General features: G+C 39.7%; 1 protein-coding gene across 4 annotated transcripts in view; it reads right to left on the bottom strand.

Annotated features, from left to right (window-relative positions):
- Positions 1 to 1,286: 1,286 nt before the first annotated feature.
- Positions 1,287 to 25,671, bottom strand: part of ATXN7 (ataxin 7) — a 133,347-nt gene continuing 108,962 nt past the window's right edge. For all 4 annotated transcript variants that reach the window (XM_054034446.1, XM_054034449.1, XM_054034448.1 and 1 more), the window contains 8 exons: positions 17,492 to 17,744; positions 15,649 to 15,911; positions 14,749 to 14,831; positions 12,663 to 12,928; positions 11,513 to 11,711; positions 10,288 to 10,409; positions 6,570 to 7,509; positions 1,287 to 4,938 (listed from right to left, as the gene is read on the bottom strand). In XM_054034446.1, coding sequence (XP_053890421.1) covers positions 4,921 to 4,938; positions 6,570 to 7,509; positions 10,288 to 10,409; positions 11,513 to 11,711; positions 12,663 to 12,928; positions 14,749 to 14,831; positions 15,649 to 15,911; positions 17,492 to 17,744 — 2,144 coding nt within the window. In that variant the 3' untranslated portion in view covers positions 1,287 to 4,920. The remainder of the gene's footprint in view (positions 4,939 to 6,569; positions 7,510 to 10,287; positions 10,410 to 11,512; positions 11,712 to 12,662; positions 12,929 to 14,748; positions 14,832 to 15,648; positions 15,912 to 17,491; positions 17,745 to 25,671) is intronic.

Below are 25,671 nucleotides of genomic sequence, written 5' to 3'. Positions count from 1 at the left end.
TCCTATTTCGGAGGCCATTTCTATTGATTAATGTTCTAGGAATACGTATGTTGATAAAATCAGAGTTCTGTCACACAATATTCCATGCCTGAAATGAAGCAATGAATTATATTTTGGTAACCCTATGCCCTGGTATCTTTCTGTATTTTTTCACTGCAGAAACGTATTTTTAAAATAAAGAAATATTGTTCACCACACTGCATTTCGTATTTCAAAACAGAAATATTAAAAAGCTTCTTCCAATTATTCTGCTTACACTCCATAAAACAAGTTTCAGAGTAACAGCCGTGTTAGTCTGTATCCGCAAAAAGAAGAACAGGAGTACTTGTGGCACCTTAGAGACTAACAAATTTAGAGACTAAATTTGTTAGTCTCTAAGGTGCCACAAGTACTCCTGTTCTTCTTTTTCCATAAAACAAGAATCTTAAATAATCAAACTTTCTGTAAACAGGGCAAAGTACTTAGACACTTCTCAAGAATATGCCAAAGTAAACAAGGTTGTACGTTTGAAAGGATCGGATGCTACCAGCCTCACGTACACGGGGGTAAGGGCTGGCAGAATCTGACCCAAAGTAATTCTCTGAAATTAGTTCACTGAGGCACCAATATGGATGTCTACCTTCAATGCTAAATTGTACAATGAAGCAGAAACATTTAATGTATTTCATGCAACCAACCTCATTTATTGAAAAAGCCTAATTTTATTGCCTTGTTTAGTAACATCTGTTTGTGTAATTTTTTTCATGAAGCAAAGCACAACTTTTTCTTATAAATAGTATAAATTATTTTATTTACAGAAACTTGTTACAAAACAAATAGACTATATCTTTATTTTTCTTTTAAATATCCAAAGTAATTTTTCTATCCCATGACATTTGTTCATGTACTATACAGCAGCCACCACAACGTTCAGCTGATCAGATGCTCTTGATTATGTATACAAATTATCAAACTATTCACACATTTTACACAGGAGATTGCTTTTTAGAACCAGGCTCAACACTGAGCAGGATACTTTCGAGGCCTACATTCACATTGACATTATGTAGTGCTCAGTTTTAAATTCTCTTTCAAACGTAAAATATTTTGCACAAAATGTAAAAATGATTTTCTGCTCAACAGTGAAAAGTTAAGAATTTTTCAAGCCCGATTCCCTCCCCCAGGACAGAATGAGTGAGAGACAACAGAGATTCCTTGGCAAGAGAACTCTTAGAGGAAGACAACTGCCGTAGAAATGACATTTGGAAATCACACATTTTTTTAAATTGTTTTAAGAGGTACTTATCTGGGTTTTTTTGTTTGTTTTTTGTTTTTTTTTCTGGAATACAAAATATTTTAAACATTCTCTTTTTCTAAACTATATCGTTTAAGAATGAATAACCAAAAAAAAGGAGACAGTTCTGTAAATTTCTGTTTGAAAAAAATATTTAACCCTTGGCATTATTTTGAGATGCACTATTGATGGGCTTGTTTCAAAACACGTTATTCTATTTAAAATGCTTTACAAAAATCACCAGCATCAGTCATTTTTGTGTTTTGAACCCCTTCGAATTAAAATGTTAGAAATATATAGGTGGAAAAAGCAAGCTCCAAAATTTCAACTGAACATTCAAGTCTTTTAAGGAGAAGCTGTCTGAACAGTCCAAGCTTAAAACTAGTTATATCAGGCACTTTCAGTTTTTCCATTAGTTTTAAACCACGAGACCCATACAAATGCGCACGCGCACACACACACACATACACACACACATACTAAAAAAAGAGAAGCAGAGTGTCACTTAACTAAATGTAGTCTTCTGGGAATCAGACAACTGATAAGCAATGCCACCTAGACCATTTAGACCCTGATCCTGCAATCAGATCCTTGTGGCAGACCTCTGCATGGGTCCAACTGCAGGATCTTGGCGTTAGTTTGTAGGTATCCACTCCCAAGACACTAAAAGGGACACAACTTTCACAAAACAAAGGCATCCCTTAATTTGCAAAGTAGGCATGTTACTGTTAGCTTGGCAGTGAACCACTTCAAATTATAAAAAAGGTATTTGCTATTTTTAATTAATTAATAAATAAATACTAGATGATCTCAATTGTACCAAAACTGGATATAAGAAAAAAAAGACCTGTGCAAAAATACATATTTAAATATGTACAATCAATTAACAAAATATGTCTTCTGAAATAGGGATACTTCAATATTTATAATAGAACAAGAAATTCCAAAATAAAGATACAAAAGTATGGTTTTTGTATAATTCTTTGTTCATCATTGCAGCAATATTTTAGGTTAAGAAAACTGCAGGAGTCAGAACGAGACGTTGGAAAGCCTATAAAAATTGTATCTCTTAAATTACTACGAAAATCTGTCTAGAAACAACCCAGCCACTGCAAATTCAATTTTGCACGGTAAATTAATTTTAAGCTTCCTTAAATATTTACAGTAAGAATTATGAGAGACAATAAAAGCTTCAGGAACTGGGTTCTGTTTAGAACCAAGATCTAAGCTGTAATATTTAAGCAGGTCTGTACTCAAGGGCAGATGAAATTTAAAATGGCCTCACTTCCTAGTCCCAATAGATTAAAACTACGAGCCCTACAGGGCCGGCTCTGGCTTTTTTGCCACCCAAGGCAAAAAAGCCTCCGGCCGCCCCTCCCCCCCTAGCGCGGCAGGGGAGGGCGCCGAGCCCGGCCTGGGCTCCGCTCTCTCCTGCAGCCAGAGCGCCGGGGGGGGAGGGCGGCGAGCTGGCCAGGGCTCCGCTCTCCCTGGCAGCCGGAGCGCCGCGCCGCCCCCCTCCAGGTGCTGCCCCAAGCACAAGCTTGGTGGGATGGTGCCTGGAGCCGGCCCTGGAGCCCTAATGCAGGTGTAGTTAAAACCCGGCCCTACATGAAGCACAGTGATTAAATACTAACTTTCAAATGTCTGCATGGTTTTGAATGAGCTTTGACTTGCCATTAAGCTTTCAGATCAACATAATCTTTACACAACTAAAGATGTTCCATCACTTAAAGCCACAAAGGTTGATGAATATACATTTCTGTTCACCTGAAATGTAAGTCTATCCAACCAAATTGCACTTGTGACTGAAACATGTAGGGGTGAAACCTTGGCACCACTGACTTCAATGGGGCCAGAATTTCACACCCACTGTGCAGGAAACAATCCTTTCAGTTGGGCATCATATTACATCTTCAACTTTTTGTTCCTGAAATACAGTTAGTTTATGTTTGCATAATAAACGTCTGAAGTGTTTTTTCATGGTGACCTTTTATATAAACTCAAAGCTAAAGTGTCTGCATAGAGGCTCGCTGTTGTTTTGCGGTACATAATAATTCTGCAGCAAGTTCATGTTAACTTGGAAACGTGAACAGGTAACCAACCAAGCACCTGCTGCTCTTAGTGGCTTGAGAATCCCTGATGTACGATGTGCCACCAAACTGGGAAGAAGAAGGCTGGACTGCGTGAATAATTTGATAGGCTCAGATTGTCTGATCTCAGCAATATCTGGTGCCCCTTTAAGGCAAAAAGAGTATATTCTTGATTTAGAAGTTGTTTTCCTTTACTTCACCCCTTAACAAAGGTTCAAGTAAAGTCTCAAAATTCACTGTTAAAAAGCTTACTGAAAATATCCAAATCAATTACATTATAATAATGCTAAAGCCCTTTAAAGGATTTCATTTTTGAGATGTTTTAAAACAAGATAAAAATCTCTCGTGAAAACTGACCGTCTGGACTGTAACATAGTATAGTCCCCTTTATTCATAAAACATCTGTGTCTGAGAAAAAGATGATAGTAACCCATTCAGGTGGACTTAAAGCTGAACTCAGTTGCTAACTAGCATCTAGTGCAGCATTCTGAAATATCTGATTGTGGGTAGCTGAAAGCATGACAAGTGTTAATGATTTGATTACAAGAACAAGGCATAAACTAACTGAAAAGCTTTCAGAAAAATCTTTAAATATTTTAAATATTTAGTTTTAAAAGGGCTGTTTTTACAGGCCGGAAGGTACAACCAACCTAATTCAACTAGTAGAGTTCTTCTTTAAAGTAACAAAGGCTTCTGGTATACAGTATAGGTCAAAAAATATGTTCTTTGGGAATAGTTTTATAGGTTATTTGCCTTCGTTGATTTGATACTTTTGCATTCGGATTTCCTTCATCAAAAGGAATTAACAATTTTTACTTTCTTTTGCAATAGAATCTTATTCAAAATAATAATCGCTTTTCCATCAGGCAAGTACAACATTATTTTTATCTTTGTTTTTTGAACAATGGCCTCAAACAAGTTTTTAAAAGTTTTTGAAACTCCTGACAGCTTCTTATCCCAAATGACTTGCAAAAGGCTGGGCAAAACACAGACTATTTAGTTTCTGAATTGTGCTATTTTTGTGTTCCATTAAAGGAACACTGCTATAAAAACACTAAAGCCATATTCCCTTCTTGAGGGCTTCTTTTCATTGTGCCTAACACATTGTACCCCCGCTGGAGGGTTTCTTTCAATTGACAGCGCCTATCGGGTGGCTAATAACCTACAAAAGACACCATCAGCATAAAAAGAGTCCACAGTAATGGTTGTCCCCAAACATTCTTTTGCCAGCCAATCTATGTCAAATAGTGGCAAGATGATGTACTCCCGTAGGTAACATCTCACAGATTTGTAGCAAGCAGTCCAGACCACTGTTAACACTGGTAAGAGCAATTATGTGGCTGAACTTCCATCCAGTGTCCATTTACAATATTCACTGCTACAGACATGGCTTCAGGGAAATTCCTTGTTTGAGTGACAGTCCAGTAGATTTCCACACCTGAGGACCATGGGAAGCTGGGATAACTCAAAGGCATCTTGGAGTCCAGAATTCCAGATGGAGGTTTTGCTTATAGTGAACGTTGTCCAGTTCTTTTCTCACCACGGCATATTCAGCTATCAAGGACGTGCCTTTGGCTTTCAAACAAAAAAGAAAGCTGTGTAAGCAAGCATGTTGTAATAGATACAGTAAAGGCCACATCAGGCAGGACCTTTCTGGACAGCAAGAGAACACGTCAGAGGGAGTTACAAGGCACCAGGTAGCACTATTAACAGCCAGTCGGCTTGTTTGCATCTGGAATTCTAAAGTTTCTGCCTTCCCAAGTAATTGTGCTCTCCAATTACACTCCTAAGTGGCTGACTGGTGTCGTAGTCGTGACAACAATAATCAGAAGCCCGAAGGTGTGACTTTCCTCATTTCTTAAACGTATACATTCAATTTAATTATTTCAAAAGTAGCTTTTCCCCCATCAGGTTGCTGAGTTAAATGAAAACCGTCAGGAAGTACCAAAAGTGAAAGTTCCTAGAGCAATGATGGCTGAGCTGTATTATCCATAGATAGTCATTTCTTCTTCCTATACAGCATGTACACTAGTTAGCGTACAACAGCAATGACAGACCTGTTCTTTGGAGGAAAGGGAAAATTCAGAGACCTGTCTAAGATGGACTTTGTGAGCTCCTAACACTTCAGTTATATGAACTTCCGCAGTAATGAGGAAAAAAGCAAACGGGGGGGTGGGCTTGTAGGACTGGCGGAAATAGAAAGAAATCGTCAATATTTCAACACAGTAGAAAACATAGCATGGGGAACAATCATACAATGTCAGGGATCTGGATGATCTGATAAATCATCTCCATATCTAGCTTCTCGGAGTCTATTTTTTCCCTTTAAATAGTCTCTTTTCCTTCAAGTGATCTTCCAACCTATTTCTCATAGTTTTGCAAAAACAGCCTTATCTGATTTTTCTCTGTTATTTCCCATTCCTCTCCTCATGACCCCACTATGCATGGCAAAATAGTTTTTAAACAACACATTCATTTCAATGTGATTCTATTTTGAGAAGTAACTAGTCTATAACAAGTTACTCACTCGCAAGCTCTGATCCCTTTGTGTTTTCCTTGTAATTTCTGCTGGTTTTAAACTAACAAAAGTAATTGTTAACTACTCTTTTCTCCTGCTCATACTGCAGAGCCTGGCATCAGAGCTCTGGGGAAGGAAGCTGTATTTTATTGCAACTGAATTATAATCAAAATGGTTAACTATGTTCTGACTGTAGAATGCTTATTGTTGTGGATATGGAAGTCAGAAAGATCCCAGCCTGACTTTCAGATACTTGGCTCAGTTTGCAAGGCTGACACTCAGGAAAAATATTTTTACTTGTGAAGCGAGTGAATTTCACCTGGGAGTAATTAGGTAATGATTATGGAACCCATTATGCCACTTTTAAACGCAACTTTTCAGAGTAAAACCACACTTTAAAAAAAGCGGATTTGTTGTAATAATCCGACAGCAAAAGATTCACAGTGACAAATATTTAAAAAGAGTAGCAGTCAAATAGGAAAACAGATATCCACCTTTCACTAACAGAGTGTCTAGAATCAGCTAGTCAACCAAAAACAACAGGACACGACCTAGATGTTGTAGGGGTCCCTTCTGGCCTTAAGCTCTCTGACTATGACCAATATAACCATGTGCAGTCACCAGTGCAAGTCTGCAGATTCCAAAGCTAATCTGTCAAGTGAAATATCTTCAATACAAAATGTCATACCTGATGAAGAAGAGAATTGTTCATCAGTCCCTGTGTCCCTGTGATTGCACTGGTGTGTTTTGCATGAACATTGTTCACCGATGGCAATTTGGCAACCTTGTTTGATTTGCTGCTGTTTATGGTGCTTGAACCAGGTGAGCACTTTCTTTTCTTTCCTATGAATTTGTCCAGGGAAGTGTGTGCATGTGAAAAACTGCTGTGTGAATTTACAGTCAGTTCACTGGCCTGATGAACAAATGGCCCTAAGGAAAGAGTGGAATCACTACTGTTCATCATCACACTCATTCTTTTTATCGATTCTGCAGGGCTTCCAGTAGGAGGGCCCCTCCCTGATTGGTCATGTTTGAGGCTACCAGAGTTAGCTTTGCTAGTCATACAATTGAGGCCAACACTGTGCGACGAAGATGTCATGGATGAATGATAAGAGGTCCCAGAGTTAGCCACACAGTTTTTCCTAAAGGACTCTGTGGAATGAGACGAAGGTGCTAGCAGTGCGGAACTGTTTTTACGCTTCTTTCCTGAGCCGCCGCTGCTACTGTTGCTACTGGTACTGTTACAGTTGGTGCTGCTAGCAGAAGATTCCTTAGGTTTAAAAGACTTGCTGGATTTCAATTTCTGAGGTTTGCTGGGCATAGGTGAAGGTACTGAGGAAAGCACTGTAGGTGTTGAAGGGGACGAAGACACTTGTCTTGATTGCATACTGCAGACAGGGTCCACTGCACCCAGATTAGAAGGATTGGCATTTAGTGTAGTTCCATGTGATGGGACTGATTTACTATTAAGAGACACACAGGAAGGAGAAACCAACGTTGGTGATGACATAACCGTGGTGGGTAAAAGGAAACCTGCAGCACTGACACCATACTGTGACGCAGGCATTGAGTTTGTCCAATGTGGAGCACGAACAGACGCCGTGTTGCTAGATGCTGGGGGAATTTTCCTAGAAAAGAAAAAGAAGAAACGGTTAGTGCTCTTTGTGCACAGACACCAGGCTCTGGAAATTGTCCTGCAGTAGAATAATCCTATTGGTGTTTGTTCAGTGCAAAAATACTGACCTTCTCAAACCCTAAAACATTTTGATAACTTAACCCAACTACGCTGCAAACAAGCGAAGCACTGCTTAGTGATCCAATCCCTTTGGTGGATGTATACTTGGTTACTTATCTGTAACTGGAGTTCCCGAAATATCACTGTCTGCTCTTCTGGGTGAGATTTTCAGAAGTGCTCACCATAGGCCTAACTCTGCTCCCACTGAAATCCATGTGAGTTTTACAATTGACTTCAGCGCGGAGTTCCCTCTGCCTCATAGATCTTGAGCCATGGACAGGCATCAAGTCACTAGGGGCGTCGTGCCTTGAAGCAGTAACCTCGGCATTACCAAGGAGGCGCCAGGACAGTTCTCAGCACCAACTGCGATGCCAACACCAAGAGCTTTTGCGGAAGTGTTGTGTTGAGAGGTGACGAGCAGGACCCTGGGGTTTATGGAGAGGTGCCACAGGAGCCTTTTTGACCCCAGAAGGAGAGGAAAGCAAATAGAGAAAAAGACAGCAAAAGAACTGCTCTCATTGCAACAAGCTTTAGAGACTGGGCTGGAGCTGGCACCGTTACGGGCTCTGGGATAGCTTGAGCAGTGGGAAATTATGACTAAATGGGACTTGGATCCAGTCCAACCAAAAAGAACACCCCAACTAAACAATTCAAGTGCTCATGACACTCCTGCTCCCTGCCTTGCCACTATCTCCTGCTCCCAAGTCCCCCCACAATGGATACCAAACACCCTCTACAGCAGCGGTCTCCAACCTTTTAAAGCACAAGATCACTTTCTGAATTTAAGTGCAACCCAGGATCTACCCTGCCCCGCTCACTCCATTCCCCCCTCCCTCCATCGCTTGCTCTCCCCCACCCTAACTCACTTTCACCAGGCTTGGGCAGGGGCTAAGGCAGGCTCCCTGCCTGCCCCGGCCCAACGATGCTCCCGGAAGCTGCTGGCACTTTCACGTGGCCCCTGAGGGGGGGCACGTGAATCTACGCGCTGCCCCTCCCTGTAGGCACCGCCCCCACAGCTCCCATTGGCTGCAGTTCCCCGTTCTCGTGAACTACCAGTTGATGACCACTGCGCTATAGGGATACCTGGAACCAAACTGTGTGGGTCCACTAAGACCCTTCTTAATCTAGGGCCTTGATAATCTATCCCTAGCCTTGAGGATTATTCAAGATGAATACGATGTTGAATGCTTTTTCCTAAATTCTGTACACTACACTGCCAGCCTCACGCCCGGAATTATTTCCATATAACCTGCCCAAAGCAAACCTTTTGAACATGATTTACCTATTGGTGAAAAATGTCTTTGTTCCAAACACATATACTACAGAAAAGCTCATCTTTGAAAAACAATATGACTAAAGTTATCCCTACTGTGTCTCAACCATTTTTTTCCAGAATCAGAGAGAACTGTTAGCCCCAAAACTCCTCAGACAGGAAATCCATCAGTCCCAAAGAGCAACGCCACATGCACATTAACTGTTACAGGAAATAAATGGGGAATAACTGGCTAGGTTGTAGCACTGCTGAAAAGGATCACGAAGTAACTATCCTCTTTATAACAGCCCATGGCATATTTGAAGACTTATCAGGTTGTCGTGTTCTCCCCCCCGGTCTTCTTGTCTCAAGACTCAACATGGCCACTAGTTTTAAGTTTTCCTCATAAAAGGTTTAGAAAATCTGACCTATCATTTTTGTTGCTCTCATCTGGACTCTAAGAAAGATTTGGAAAATTGGGTAAAGTGTGGACACAATACTCAGGCTGAGGCCTCACCAGTGCTGAGTAGGGCAATTGACTCGTGTTCAGTTTATGATACACTATACCCACCCAGATCTGAAGATAGGACAAGAAGTAATGAGCATAAACTGCAGCGAGGGAGATTTAGATTAGAAATTAGGAAAAACTTTCTAATTATGAGGATAGTTAAGCACTGGAATAGGCTTCCAAGGGAGGTTTTGGAATCCCTATCACTGGAGGATTTTTTGGAGGTTGGACAAACACCTGTCAGGGATGGCCTAGGTTGACTTGGTCCCAGTCAGCACAGGAGGATGGACTTGATGACCATCCAGCCCCACGTTTCTATGACTCTAGGACTAATAATTACAATTCATCACAAACCACATTGCTAAGAAAATTTAATATTGAAGCTATAAACAAATTAAACTACTAAAAATATTAAGAAAACCAAAGCTACAGAAAACAGAGATGGGATGAAAAGATACAATTTGGATATAGAACATGGACTCAAAATTAATGTTTGAGGATGAATCATAATTAGGGTTTGAGGAACTAGAATTTTAGAAACTGCTCAAAAGATTTCATCTCTGTGTCCAGCAGGAAAGCACAAGTTGTCAGCCATCATATTGCTTTAAAAAGGTTCCAGCTACTCTCAGCGCAGCACAAGAATACAAAGAGGAGATCAGTGGGTACAGTTTTATGAATAAGTAAAGAATATAGTCTCCTGGTGAATGTAACTCAATCCCCTACTATTCTCCAGATGACAGTTAAAATGGAGCTGTTGCTCACATTTACCATGTTCCTGGGAGGTGCTAATTTAAAAAGAGGTCTTTAATGAATTATTATTACAACAGGAAAGCCATTTTTCTCTCAAGCTTTAATCTATTTGTATGATAGCAAGAATAATAATACCAAAACCCCCTTTCTTTTCTACTCACTTCCACATCTGTGAATTAAGATGCTTGTCCACCATGAAGTTAAGTGCACATCGGATATGGTTCCACCGCTTATCAAACACGTAATAACCTCTTCCAATTTGCCGGCTGCCAAATGTGCAAAACTGAAAATACAGATTTTATTTTGGTGTTTTCTAATTGTAATAACAACTCTCTAAATAATAAATTAACACACTTAATTACAAACCAGTAATAGACAGGAAAAGTCCAAGGACCTAAGATGGCAAACATGTACATTAGGACTTTGATCCTTATGGCCCAAAAAGTATGTTCAATATATATTCCCAAATAGCTCAGGCCCAACCCGGAAGGAGGACCTCTGAGATGCTGCCACCTTTAACTGGAGTCACCTTGATTAAAGAGAGGGGGACAGTGGTAGATTTTTTTTTTTTTTGAGGGGCCGTTAGGTTTGCAACCTTCTCCCATACTTGCTCTGACATTCAGGCCATGCTGTACGGTCTATGTGAGAAGGCCCTGAGATTTATGGGGAAGCTTCTTTTGCTCTGAGGCTGAGTCTTGTTGGGAGACAGCTGCTGGTTTTTAGGTGAACTGTTTTTTTAAATTTTGTCAAAGGCAATTAGGATAAGATATACATTATATACAGGATAAGATGTACCTTATATATCTAAATAAATATGTTAGCTCTCTATAAGAAATTGCTTGCAGTCATTTAAAATCTGTTTTTAAATGATTCCACTAAAAGATCTAGGAGTTAAATTACATCACATGCATAACTATTTTAGTACTTATTATTTTTTTTTTTTTTTTTGCTTTTGGAAACGAAAGTATGCCACATGTACCAACTGCTGCCAAGATTTCCACATTAAGCCGTGTTACTGCAAGCCATTATTTCTATGCAAAAATAAGGCTAGCACTGTGATTTAAAAACAGATCGAATACTGAAAGTGTTATTAAACCATACCACTATTTTGCATGTACCGGTTCCACATCTACCCTTTTCTCAAAACACTTTAGAAAGTTTCCTCTTCCACCTGCAATATTTGTGGCATTTTGAGTTCTCTTATGTTACAGTGGAGATATCTCAGAATGTGTTCTCATAGCACACTGACTCTGATCATTATGATTAAACCCTTCCTGCCTATTCTGTAACAAACACATTTTCCTGTGGCATGAGAACATTTTAGTGAACCCCCCCAAAAATACACTGAAAAACCGTAATCGATTTGTTCACAAATTCAGAACATACAGCGGCTGGCTGAGGATGATGACCTGAATAACGACAATCCAGTTTTTCACCATGTTCTTCTTTTTCATCACACTCTCCCTCATCGCTGGATAAACGGGATGCTGGCTCAGCTGCAGGCAACGGAGGGTGTGGAGATTCATGGACCGCAAGAGAGTCACTGGGGGCATTTCCGCTGTGCTGGGTTGGACAGCCTGGAGGCCTTGACAAGTAAATACATGTAAAAGGTATTACTGAACAAAGGCTACATTAGTAGGAATTACTTATGCCTGGAATTTTCTGCTTGTATAGAAAGGTGCTTTTCTTTAAACCAGGTTTTCCACGTTTCCCTTTCTGTCAGAATACCAGTATTTCAGAATTCTTTTAACAGTTACGTCTCACAACTCTCCAGGAAAAGGAGGAATCATTATATCCATTTTGCAGATAGGCAAACTGAGACACAAAGATTAAAGTGGCTTGTCAAGGCCACTCAGCAAGTCAGTAACAGAGCCAGAAATAAAAACAGTAGTCTAGTCCCAACTCCCAGTCCCCAACCACTTCCACCAGCTACTCCCAACCGCTAGATTTGCAGTTGTCCCTTTTTCTCTCCTCCAAAAACTGCTGGGTATTTTAAAAAGCTGGTAACCTGCTCATTAAATAAAGGTATCGCCTTCACACCATCCTGACTTGCTGCTATTCTGGATCCGGAGGTAAAGCTAAACTGGATGCCTTAAATTAATTTACTGTTGCAACAACTTCTTCATTTTGCATTCACTTCCTTCTCCTCTGTACTCCGAAATCACATTTCTATTTATCCATTGCCACTTTGCTGGAGCACCAACACTGAATAGCTGCTACAGAATGGAGCTTCTGGTTTGCATTTACTCAAGCCAGCATTTACCTCCCTGGGCCACCCATCAGGGCCTCTTGTTAGAAGGGCAAGAGATACAGCTCACCTAAGACTAAGGAAGGCTATGTCTACACTACGGGGCAGTGTAGACATAGTGGAAGATCCAGTGCGGAATTTTTGAGTGAGAAATCATCAGGCACAGAGAAAGAGCCCTAGGTTGCGAATGAATCTGCATTTCCCACGTGGTAGCACTCATTGGGGAGCAACTTGATGTGTTGATGGCAGACTAATTTCACACTTGGTGGATAAACAGATTTCACTTACCTTGGAAGACTGGGGGGGTGAGGTTTGGGTTTATTAGGTACTAAAGGCTTTGATTCTGTAGGAATAAGTCCATGAGAATTTTGGTGCAGCTCCTGGGAAGTTTTAGAAGGTGAGGGATGTGGTTCCCTGAGAGGGGGCATCTGCTGATGATGATCCGAATGTCGAAGCAATTCCTTTTCCCTGGTTTTGCTTTTGTGCTCGGCTAATAACAAATCAAATCGTTTTCTTCGACCCTGAACAGCCCTCCGCTGGGTTAAGGAATGTGTCTGCAAATCAAAGCATCAAACATTAATCCAAGGCAATTTGATTTGCGGAAAACAAACACTCAGATATATAACAATTCTAGAACACAGGAAATAAAGCAAGGGATGGCTTTTACAAGAAACGTAAAGATGGTCTAATGGGTGTTTATATTCCTATTTGATAAGCCAATAGTAATTAAAGTCAATGCTCTCTGTCAAAGGTCTAATAAGCCTTGAGTTTGAAATTCAAGCCTTTTTCAATGTCTCACTTTCATTACTAATACAAGAATGCTACCTGACCATTTATTTTAAATCATGAAGCACAGCACATGGTCTTCTCTTAAGAGAAAAATACCAATTTTTTATGTTTATTTGTGGGAATATTGAACATAAGATGTAAAACATACTTTTTACTAAAGAGTACTAAATTTAATAACCTTGTAAATGTCTTTGCTTTTGCAAACTAATGTATTCCCGGACACCTACTGTATGGTAATGGATATTAAAACCACAAAGAAACAGCAGAATCAACAATCACAATTCCAACAAAGCAACAACATTCAGAGGTTAAGGTGATACTATATCAGGTTGTCCCACTCCTGAAAGATCCTGAACACCAAGTGGAGTTAAATACATGTAGCGCAAAATCTACATGCAGTAGGATAAAAGATTGTTTCCCTTGTTTACATGTGCTAAATTCATTCCCAAGGCCTTACTTTCACACAGTTTGAAGGGCTCAATAATTTGTATTTACTGTGGAAGTAAACAAGCCTATTTGCCACCTTAGTACTAAGCTCTGAAAATATTTGAAAACAATATTTTTGAGAGGTAAGTAGAGTGGAAGGAATTTCTATGGGATGCTCTTATTATCTTTAAAGCTTTTAGTTTATTTCCCGACTGTACAATCCTCTTTTAGAAGCGTGACACTTTTCCTTTGGGAGAACAATAGCTTTGTCCCCTGTGTTTTCAAGGAAGCATTACCTTCAAGTTTTCTTCCTTGTCATTAATATCAGTTATGTCTACACTGGTTCTGGAGGTGGTTTATTTGTTAGGTGGTCCCTCTTCTGGCAGTTACTTTCTGTAACTTCTCAGGGACAGGTGATCGCTTTTGTTCAAATTGATGTTTACAGCCTGGGTTCACCAGACTAACTTTTTAAAAGCTGTTTTGTGTACAAAGTTTGCCCTACTAGACAGAGACTCTTTAGATAAGGACTTCTCAGAAAAAGAGTTGAAGCAATATCAAACTACAGTCCCGGGAGGCAGCACCATTTGTGTTGATACAACCACCTTCTAAAATCTGCTTCAGACTTGGTTCTCCTGTGGGAAAAATTTTGCTTTGTCTAGGTCCCACATAAAGCAGTGACTATATTTTTAATTTCTTTGTGATTAAAATTAACCTTTATAGCCAAAGAGACATTCCCCAATAAGAACATCTAACAATTTTAAGATGGGTAAAATTGAGGCCTGAAACCTTCGTCTGATCCCAAATGAAACGTTACATTTTCAAGATTTTTTTTAAGCCCAACTCTGGTTTACAGTGGAAAAATCATCAGACCCTACTTCTAGACGTTAACAGTGACATTATTAATTGTACAAATCCTTAGACTTTTTTAACAGCAATTTTTATACATTAACATAAATTTAATTAAAACTTTGGAAAAATATTTTTTCCCCACCAGAACTAAGATTTTTACCAGTCTCCATCACAGTTTTATCAGAGGATATCATTTTCAATGGACATCACTGAAGTTCAGTAGTAAGCTGAATGATGTTCAGTTTTCTGTCATGATGTGCAGAAAATTTAAACTTTACTTCATAAATTTATTCTGAGGAACATGTCCTACCTTGCATGTCAAAGACCTAGTACAGGGTTTCTTGGTTTCCACATCAATGACGCCACAGTATATATCAGGATCAAACTCTCTCTCTAACAAATACACACAAATATACCATTATTGTAAAACAAGAGAGATTAAAAAAACATGTTTTGAAAATATTGGTCAGAATTTTAATCATAATATATATAACTGAACCTGTTCTCAAGACACATGCATTTAATAATAAATATTAGAAATTGCTGAATTTTAAAAACATTTTCTTTTTTACTAGTTTCTGACTGGTTGAAACTTAAGCCCCAATCCTGCAGCAGGATCTATGAAGACAGACATTTATGACTGGGTAAAGTCTCACAGCAGAATCAAATTCTTCACAGCAAAGGAACATGTATTCATGTAAAAATAACACCAGACTTAAAAGGGCACCATATCAATTTGAATATTGATGTCTGAATTTTTTAATCTAAGATAAGTAACACCCAAAATTACTGCAACTGAAAGATTAGAGAAAACCATTTCCCTATGTTTCAGTTTACTTTGTGTAAGCCATTCAGTTTCCTTTGTACGGGTGGGTCTTTCACACAGCAACAGAAAGACATTTATGGTAATAGGAAAATGTAACTGTACACCCCCCAACATTAGGGCATGCACAGGTAGGTATAATACCTGAAGCACACTGTCAACTCTTTTTAATAATTAACTAGATATCAAGTTGATGGTGTCCCTTTAAGAATGAGTCACTTTAAAGGGGAACATTTAAGACCAACCCCAACATGTAACTGGTCAACTTTCTGCACTGTAATTAAAATCTATCGACTACCTGTTTAAAAGAATGTTTTTGGTTATATTTATATCTTCATACACTACTACTACTATTATTAATATAGCAAACAATATTTTTTAAATTACCTGACAATCTTTTATGTAAGAATTTCCTATTATTTGTACTATCTTCTGGTTTCTTTTCCAAAAATGGAGGCACAGAGAGAAGACCTTTACCAATCAGTATCTGTCCAGGGGAAGGCAAAGGTGGCTTTGGTATTGAGGGACAATTAAGGCCAGTCTTTATTGAGGAACTCACAGTAGTAGAACAAGTTGGACCAACAGCAGTTTTCAATAGTGCACCATCTATCTTTGGATGAATCTTTTCCACTTTGACAGATGGAGTCATGCTGTAGTTAGTGGGAAATAAAGGAAAAGGCCATTTGCAAATAACTGTAGTACCCCATGGTCATGATTGTCCAACCTACCGAATAAGTGCTCTATTACTCGAAAATATTCTGAATTGTTCTTTTCACAACAAAAACATAGGTAATAATAATTCTACCTCTTTCCCCATTTTTAAATTTTAGAAGTTCATTTTATATACATTTTTTTTGCTACTTTCTGATGTCCACAATAAGATGAAAGTCAATCCTTTCCTGCTCTCTTTACACTATCTCTTCAGAAATGTTTCTACAGCACCAGCGAGGAACTGAAGCTGTGTGATTTAGCAACACAGACAAATGTACATTACACAGTTATAGTGTATTGCACAAACAGCTGGGATGGCCCGATTTTGGCAGAAGACCCAGTGAGAGACGCCATGTTCTGATGACAGCAAATTACAGTGCTAGTACAGCAATCAGATATGTGCAGGTCAACCCTCATGCCTGTGTGTGAGATACCACACAAGTCTGGATCGGACCATGCATATCAGATGATAGGATCTGGACCTATAATGGAAAGGTCTTCACTGAGAAAGATTCAAGCTGCACCTATGTGGGATTTCTCCTGGAACAATGCTGTTGGTTTGCCTACCCTCTAGACCAGTGGTCTCCAACCTTTTTATGCCCAAGATCACTTTTTGAATTTATGGGCAACCCAAGATCTACCCTGCCCCGTCCCCGAGGCCCTGCCCCTTACCCAAAGATCCGCCCTGCTCACTCCATCCCCCCCTCTCTCCGTCGCTCACTTTCCCCTACCCTCACGCACTTTCACTGGGCTGGGGCAGAGTTTTGGGGTTCAGGAGGGGGTGCAGGCTCAGGGCTGGGGCCAAGCGGTTCACAGTGTGGGAGGGGGCTCTGGGCTGAGCCTGGGGCAGAGGGTTGGGGTGCAGGAGGGAATGAGGGGTGCAAGATCTGGGAGAAGTTTGGGTGCAGGAGGGGGATCCAGGCTGGGGTAGAGTGTTGGGGTACAGGAAAGGGTACAAGGTGCTGGCTCAGGGAAGGGGGTCAGGGCTTGGGGTGCAGGAGGAGTTTGGGATGCAGGAGGGTGTATGGGGTGTTAGCTCTGGGAGGGGGCTCAAGGCGGGGCTTGCTGCCGGAGGGGGTTTGGGTGCAGAAGGGGATATGGGGTGCTGGCTCTGGGAAGGCTGGGCTTGGGGTGCAGGAGGGGGCTCAGGGAAATGGGAGCTGCAGGGGCGGTGCTTGCAGGCAGAAGCAGCGGAGACCCCTGATCCCCGCTCCCCCCCAGCCGCTTCCGGGAGCGGCATGGGGCTGGAGCAGGCAGGAAGCCTGCCTTAGCAGCTAGCCCGCTTCACCACCAGAGAGCACAATTAACTGGGAGATCCTCTAAGATCGACCAGTCCATCGCGATCGACCGGTTGGTGACCACTGCTCTAGACCGATCTCCTCTAGAGCCTTTCCAACAGATCGTTGCATTTCATCTTTCATAACCAAACACACAAAATACTTAAAACTGTTACAAATTTTTGCACCAGCTTCTGTGCAAGTGATAACATTGAAATTGATTCTCAAAAGAACATACTCACATTTTATCGTGGGGAACTTTGCTATGTTGTACCGGATGCAGTAACCTATTGTTTCCACCAATCTGCAGCTTGTCTTTGGGTGATTTCAACAACTTGGAATTGGATGATGATGCACTAGTACCTCCACTGGATGAGCGATTGCTCCCACTTCCACTGCTACCTTTGCTCTTTGAAGACAAAGATGAAAAGAGGGAAAATACTGAAGAGGAGGGAGGGGTCAAAGGCGGCTTGCTGGAGGAGCTGTGTCTTCTTTCTGAAAGGAAAACCAGAGTTTGTAAATTTCAGAGTAAACACAGGAACATTTCCAAAGTACCTTACTTCATCATTTGCTCCATTAAAATTGTTCCTTTACTGGTCTGAGGGCGCCCTACCCCACACAAGCGCTATAGGATTCAGCACATCACAACCGTGGAGTTCTGAGCTCCCTTCAATGCTGCTCCCTAATTAGTCCCTGGAATGGCTTTTAAACTTTGTGAGGCTCATTCCTCCACCAACAATGCTTAGCTGAATAAGCTGCCCTTTAAAAAAATACTCCCATGTTCCTCTCAATCCAAGGAGCACAAGACTGGGAATCAGATCCATGTGTCCCACATAGGGAAGCACAGAACTATCCCCTAGCCCAACCAAGCTTAACTCTCACATTTCATCAAGAATTATCAAATGTTTTGTTCTAATGCCTCCTAACAGGGTGAAAGAACTTCCACACTAATCTTTTGCCACTGCCTGATAACTCTTAGCTCTGGAACACTTCTAGATTTATTCTGTAATTTTCCTGGGAGCAATTCTACTTCCCTTTCATAATCTGCCCAGACCAGTTACGGCAGAATTCTATTTTACAGCATCAGACATCAGTGACTCATTGCATTCATAGGAAAAATAGTTATTCAGGTGTGTGCTTTGTTTTTAACCAGGAAAAAGATACCTGAATTGCTGAACAGAGAGCAGGCAGGTTACCATGATGCATATGTCAGAGAAGGAATGACTGAGTTTATGGAGTTACATTTAATAAAAGGATAGCCCTGGCATTAACATAAATAAATGTTTAAATATTTCATTTCAAATGTATAGCCTGTAGATTTTAAATGTGTGTATGTTATTACAGTTAATCGCTGAGTACCACTGCCTGCACACCTCACAACTTCATGGAATATCCAGTTCCACCTGCATACAACCATGGTAATAAGCCATTCGCTGACCTGATATCTGGGTAACACAAACTCCTGGTGGTTCCTAGATAACACTTATAGGCAGCTCTCCTGTTTACAGGCATGTCTGTGTCTCCACCAATCGGCCAAGTGCAGCATATCAGACCACAGAGCTAGGGTGCGTGTGTGGGGCATGGAAGGGCACATACTTGTTAGTAATAATGTTTCTTCTCAGCTGATACTGTTAACATTGCTTAAAGCCACCCATTTGGCTATTCCAATTTCAGAAATGGCCACAGGGCTATGACAAAACCTAATTAAACTGTCAGGAAGCTTGCCCATCAAGTTGCAGTGAACTCTGTCACCTGTTAGGTATACGTAATGATCATGTCCACCATTCCATACATCCTGCATGATGGCCCATCAGGCCCAGGGGAATGTGCAATACTTCAATGAGGTTCTGCTAATTCAATCCAGGAAAAAAATTCCTTCCCAGCCCCAAATATATCACTCTGTGACCAATCCGGACACCCCAGTCACAGGTTGAAGCCATCCACAGAAAGTCACCAACCCTGTGCCAATGTAGCCAGCAACAGCACTGCCACCCCCAACTCTCAGCAAGAGTGTCAGGGGAGAAGTAACCATGGAAAAGTGAGTCAACCTCTCCCCACTAGGCAAGAAAGGTAGGCGGAGCGCCAGATTGAGGCCAGCAAACTCTATCCCCATGATCTGGGAGCAAGAATTTTAAACATGTTCGTCGATGCTGAACTAAAGTATTTATAACAGGTTAGTTATAAATGAACAGGTTAGATCAGGAAACTAGAGTCATGAAATGGGGTCTGTAACTGACTCACTGAGTGACTCTCAACAAGTCCCTTATGCTCTGTAGCCGTTTATCTCTCTGCAAAATGGGCATAATACTGACAGCACCTTACAAGGATATTGTCAAGTTTTAAATACTGTTTGTAAAGAGCTTTAAGATCCTCAGATAACATTTTCTACAGAAATATAAAATAATTGCAGTAACTATCACCACTTTTTCTTTAAAATACCTGATTTAAAATGATACAAGAAATCTTCTGTGATGTCCAATATTAACCACTTAACATATTTACAAAACTAGACATTATACAAGAGTTTCAAGCGAAGTGTATTAGCATCTTATATCCTAGTAAATGGATGTGCTTCTGATATGACAAACTGTTTATTGCCAAATGTCTTTTTATAGCAATGGCAAGAATCCCTGGGTAGCTTTGATAAGTTACTATTTGAAGGCCATTAGTTCAGTGAAGTTTTATGATGCAGCTAGGCTCCATACATAAACCATGACAGAATCGTTGTGTGAATTACTGAGATAAATTAGTTAATATCCCCCAAACTACTGTATATTTAGCAAATTCAAAGTCCAAATGCTTGTCACTGTTAAGAAAAGTTTTCGATAATTTCATAGGTCACCAATGTGATCTGTTTTTAATTCAATTCAATTTATTTAAAATAAGAGAAGGGTGTTACTTCATTTAAGTGTATTCGGAGAAGAATAAAGGATTAGGATAAAAACTGAGGTTAAATATTACCTTGCAAGTCATCATTAGTGTTAAACTGTGTAAAATATCAATTATATCAATTAATCCACGTGATCTGAATACTTTTTTTTTTCTAGTGAGTTTAGTCTGGCTGTTCAATTAGCCCTGGATTAGGGTTGGATTGAAAGATGGCCAGACTATACTGTTTGTTGTATTGATATCATAGAAGGAAAGCCACTCTTAGCATAAGTAAGATAATACAAAAAAAAAAAAAAAAACCCTTTTAACTGGTGATAATTAAAGACCTGACCGAGGGGGTTGAGACTGTTAATCAAATATCAGGGTTACACACCATACGGAACAGAACCAAGTTGTGATAAATGTTTTTAAAACAATGACCTGAATCAGAGTGTTTTCTTTTGTGCAAACCCTGAAAACGTTTGTCCCTTCATGGGGATATCTTGATTTTGCAGACTAGATATTTATACTAATATGCAGGTTCTGCACTAACTCAACGGCATTGGGATATTCCCAGCATCCGCAATAACTTCAAACTCTAGACAGCATCCACTCTTGGAATGTTAGGGAATTTCCACAGCATTGCTCTAGCACCAACAGAGCTTCTGAACAAATGGTGAGCCCTAGAGTAGGCCAACCACCAACATTTTTACCACTGTCCATTAAAATGAGCTACGCTAGTGCTGTACATACAGTTGAACAAATCCCCAGCCAGCTCCAACAGGTGAGGATCTAGCTTCCTGTATAGAGCCAAGGGCCTAATAACCAGAAGTAGAACTCTTCTTTGCCTTGATGCCTTCAAAAACACCTGACAACAGTTACGCTGCTGCAGCTTGGAGGCCACAGCCTACCATGATGACTAATGTTGTCCTGCTTTACTCCCCCACTGGTCTATATCCATCCATTGTCTCTCGTCTGACACTCACACTCTTTGGGGCAGGGCCTGGTTTTTTGTTTTCTATTTGTACAATGGGGCTAGGTATATGACTGCGGGTCCTAGGCACTGCGAGGATAAAATAATAATAGACTTGTTCGAGCATGAAGATTGGCAACGTTTTTTCCAAAGTAGGGACAGTATTTAGGGAGAAGGGCAACTAGAGAGTTCAACATAAAAATGGAGGTTTTCTAAGATATGTTTCAAGTACCAATAGAAATGCTTATTTTAGAAATTTAGGATAGCAATGCAATCTTTATCCTGCATATCATAGAGAAATCTGGGGTAGATGCTATGACAATAGTGTAGTGTATATAACGTACTAGTAATTACAGTAGGAACAGGTTTTGAAAAATGTACTCACCGACAATGATGGAGAGAAAGGGATGCTAATATATTAGTTTCTGTAGATTATAAGCTTTCATTTAAAAAAAAATTAAGTTTCTGGCCTTTATGATCGCACAGAAAACCATCCACATGTAGTTAACTAATTTCAATGTCTTCCTGAGTCTGCAAGTTTAAGTGGGGGAAGGAAGCGTGTGTGAAATTAACAAGATTCTGGTCACTATCACTGTTCAGAACTCTGTGAACAGCAGCAATAGAAAGCAGTGAAGTTATTCGTGGGGTAGTAGGACCCACTTGATAGCAGTGTCACTGTGGACCACAGGATCAAGCTTTTGTGTAATTATGGGTCGTCATTTGAAATGTTTTTCTTATGGTGGGTTGAGACATAACAGAGGCATTCCGCTTGTGGTGTTTGTTGCAAGGAGTTGTTGTGAGCTGGTAATGCTAGCTGTGGCTTGTATTTAATGTAGGTTGTATGCTGAAAGACTTGGCAACAGGCAAAATGAATAGGACTCTCTGGCAAAAAATTAATACATTTAAAGTTAGGGGCTAAACCCCAAATTTAGGTACCAAAATAAGCAGCCTGATTTTCAAAAGTCCTAAGCACTTCGTAGTTCCTGCTGACTTTGAGAGCTAGTGGGTACTCTCACACCTCTGAACTCCTTCTATTTTTGCAACATCTTTTTCAACAGAGCATGACCAAAACGATATGCCAACACATCAACATCATGGGACAGAGAGATAACAGTCCCGCTTTATGGGACTTATCCATCATAAGAATGAGACCACTAGTAAGAATGACACCTACAATACTCACATCCCCTTCGACCCAAGGAACCCCAAACCAACCAGTGAATGTACAAACAAAATCTGAAATAAATCAACCGACAATCAAATAATTGGTGCTCAGATACTAACTATAGCGATGGGTGGCAATATAAACTGTATGAGAGATATAAAGTTTTGGTTTAGTTATATCTGGAATATTGTATTTGCGTTTGGGTTGTTCAGCATCAGGAAGAAACTGACCTAATGCTGCCAACTCTCACGATTTTCTTGTGTCTGGTGATATTCTTAAAGACTTAGCATCTGCAGTCACGAGCATCTTTTCCCCCCCAGTCCTCAAAATCCTTGAGCAGAGCTTGAAAACTTTAATCCTAAAGGATTAAACATCAGAAAACAAATAAAAAGACCTGTATATTTTCATTTTGATTATTAAGCCAATCTCAGGTTTTGAACACTTAGAGAAGGCAATACTGTGAAAAAAGGAATGAGTTCAGATAACACAAACAAAAAATGATGAAGGAGCAAGCGTGTTTATTGCACGTTTTACTTTTGCTTTTTCCCCCGGTTCACATATAATACAGAAACAGCTTATGAATTTCTTCAATCTTTCCAATACTATTCACCAAATAATGTTGGCTAATTATTTCCAATCTGTAGATTGTATCCATGCGGTTCACCAAGAATATTCAGTACTCATTTTAGCTCTTTTGAGTAGTTTTAGTTAGACTTAGCACACACTTCTGTCCTGGGACTGGAAGAGTGTAATTCAGAATCAAACTTCCAGTGAGAATACTCATTTATTAATTCAAAAATGTGTTGTTAATATTCTCCAATATATTCTTAAAATTAGCTATTTCTGTTTATATTCCTGTCAAACTCATTTTCTCAAAAGAACCAAAAAGGAGCATTAACACAGTCAAAATGCTCTACTTACGAGGAACGATTAGAAGAACAAATTATGCATTACTTGGTTAAACTATAAGAAGGAGATAGGAAGAGACATGACAACAGTCTACAAACTAACACCAATGCTGGAAAGGAATTAAGGACACAAGTAGGAGTAATGAGATGAAATTAAAGGCAAATTTAGGTGAAATATCAGGAAAAGATCTGGAGATGAAAGGTCTGTTAGGCTGGGAAACTATCTCCCAAAGGAAGTGGTACAAGCTCTACTTATAACTAAACTCCAGAAAATATACAGCAGGGGAACAATCCTGCCTTGGCAAGGTCGTCTCTAATTTCTATGGCCAATACTGAGACCGGTACTGACAATCAGGAGACAGATGCAGTTTGTCACAGATGCACAACCGTCACTGGAATGTGGGGCATTTGCGGGCAGAAGTGAGGTGCAAAAGGGGTCAGTGAATTTATAAAATAGGTTTTGAATTTTAAGTCATGTTTAAATTAAAACCTGAGCACCAGTATGTTAGTCAGGATGATTTATTTTTTCTACGTATTGTAATACATTAAAAGATGTGTGAGAAATAATGCAGAACACAACAAAACATTTTCAGAAGGATAACTGTAAAAGTTTGTATGTACGAAGTGTTTACCTAATTTAGCAACACTGAATGTATTGCATTGTACTGCATTGCATTGCGGAGTTGTGGAAAAATTACAGACTGTGGAGATTACATATAGTATTTTGTTCTGATCTCCATCTCAAAGAGCCTTACTTGAACAGTTTTGGTATATTAATATATATTCACAACATGAAAAAACCAACCAACCAACCAACCAAGCTTGTTTTAGGCTTTCTTCTCCTCCTGTTGCAGATGCTGCATCTGTTCTGGTTTGGGTATGAGAGTCAGGAAAATGCCCATCAAACATTAAATGAGAACCTCTTACACTATAGTGTGTCCATGAAATGTGCTATAAAATATTAAAACAGTAAAAGTAACTAATAGCGTAATGCTGGAATACTAGGATATGTGGACTCAATTTCTTTTATGGTGGTACATTATCAATAAAATAAAATGAGGCCTTTTCCCCTCAGCTATTTCCAAGCCTTTGATCTCTAATTTTGGGTAAGTTTCAGAGTAACAGCCGTGTTAGTCTGTATCCGCAAAAAGAAGAACAGGAGTACTTGTGGCACCTTAGAGACTAACAAATTTATTAGAGCATAAGCTTTCGTGGACTACGAAGTGGGCTGTAGTCCACGAAAGCTTATGCTCTAATAAATTTGTTAGTCTCTAAGGTGCCACAAGTACTCCTGTTCTTAATTTTGGGTAATCTGCTTGTCCCTGTTTGCTGTTGAATGATTTACCAGAGGTGGGGATACTATTACTACCGGTAGTTTGGGAAGATATGAATGGGAACCAACAGCTGCACTGTTCAATCACATTATTCTGCCCGCACATTTAATGATAGTATGTCTTACTCTTGGTGTTATATTCACATTTTCAAGTGCTATTTGTTTAAGCTGTGTCATGTAAAAACTAGTTTAAGGAATACAGCAGCTCTTCCTTATGTGAGAAAGTGAATACTCTTCTCCAAACTCGACCTTCATTTTAAAGTACGGCTATGGTGAGACGTATTTAGTATCAGTTTGACAGTGTCCTTTAACGGAATAATTACCATACAAACTTACTGAACAATCGAGAAGATTTGGCATACTATGCTAAACATATGACATTGCTGGACACTGCTTAATCATCTGCCAATATATTACAGTTCCCATTTGTCATGATCTATTACTCAGTCTAAAAATATTTTAAAATAATTATGTTCAGGTGTTTTACAGTTTCTATAACATCCTTGTTTCCTTCACTTCATATCATTCTCCCCAAATCAAAAAACCTATGCTTTAATAATATCTGATGTGTCTTTTATATGACAGCTCAAAAGGACATTTCAAATGGGACAGCAGTGATTTTTCAAGCTAATAACTTAGTTCCAGTATCAAAAATCTTTTTTTAAAAAAAATCAAAAGATGTCATCTAGATTGTGGACAAACAACTTAGAAGTATTGTGTTACCCTTTTACGACATGTGCTAGACACACAACAAACCTGCTGCCACACAGAAAAGTAAAAACGAAACCATTCCATATTTTTTGGACTCAATCCTATGAGGTGCTGATCACTCTCACCTCCCCATCCAAGTTCAAGACTTCGCAGGAGCCTTAAATAAATATTCAAGCACATTTTTAATGAAACCTTGACAAACCCCTAAAAATAAATCTTGACCAATAATTTGCATGTGGCTCATTTTCCATACAGTGATTAAAAAATTACATAGATCCAGAGAGTTAGAAACCCCCTGGAAAAGGGCGTACATTTTTGCAATTTCTATTACTACAATAACCATACTGAAAGATATGTTCCTGAGTACCAATGGACTCATGATAGAGCAAGTCATTTGTGTGTGAAATGATTACTGCCTAAGCAATACAGAATATTGCAATAGAAAGGAACATATTAACTTGAAA

This window comes from Malaclemys terrapin, chromosome 7 (genome assembly GCF_027887155.1).
Source record: "Malaclemys terrapin pileata isolate rMalTer1 chromosome 7, rMalTer1.hap1, whole genome shotgun sequence".
In the NCBI taxonomy this organism is placed as follows: Eukaryota; Metazoa; Chordata; order Testudines; family Emydidae; genus Malaclemys; species Malaclemys terrapin.
This window is presented reverse-complemented; position numbering and strand designations above follow the sequence as displayed.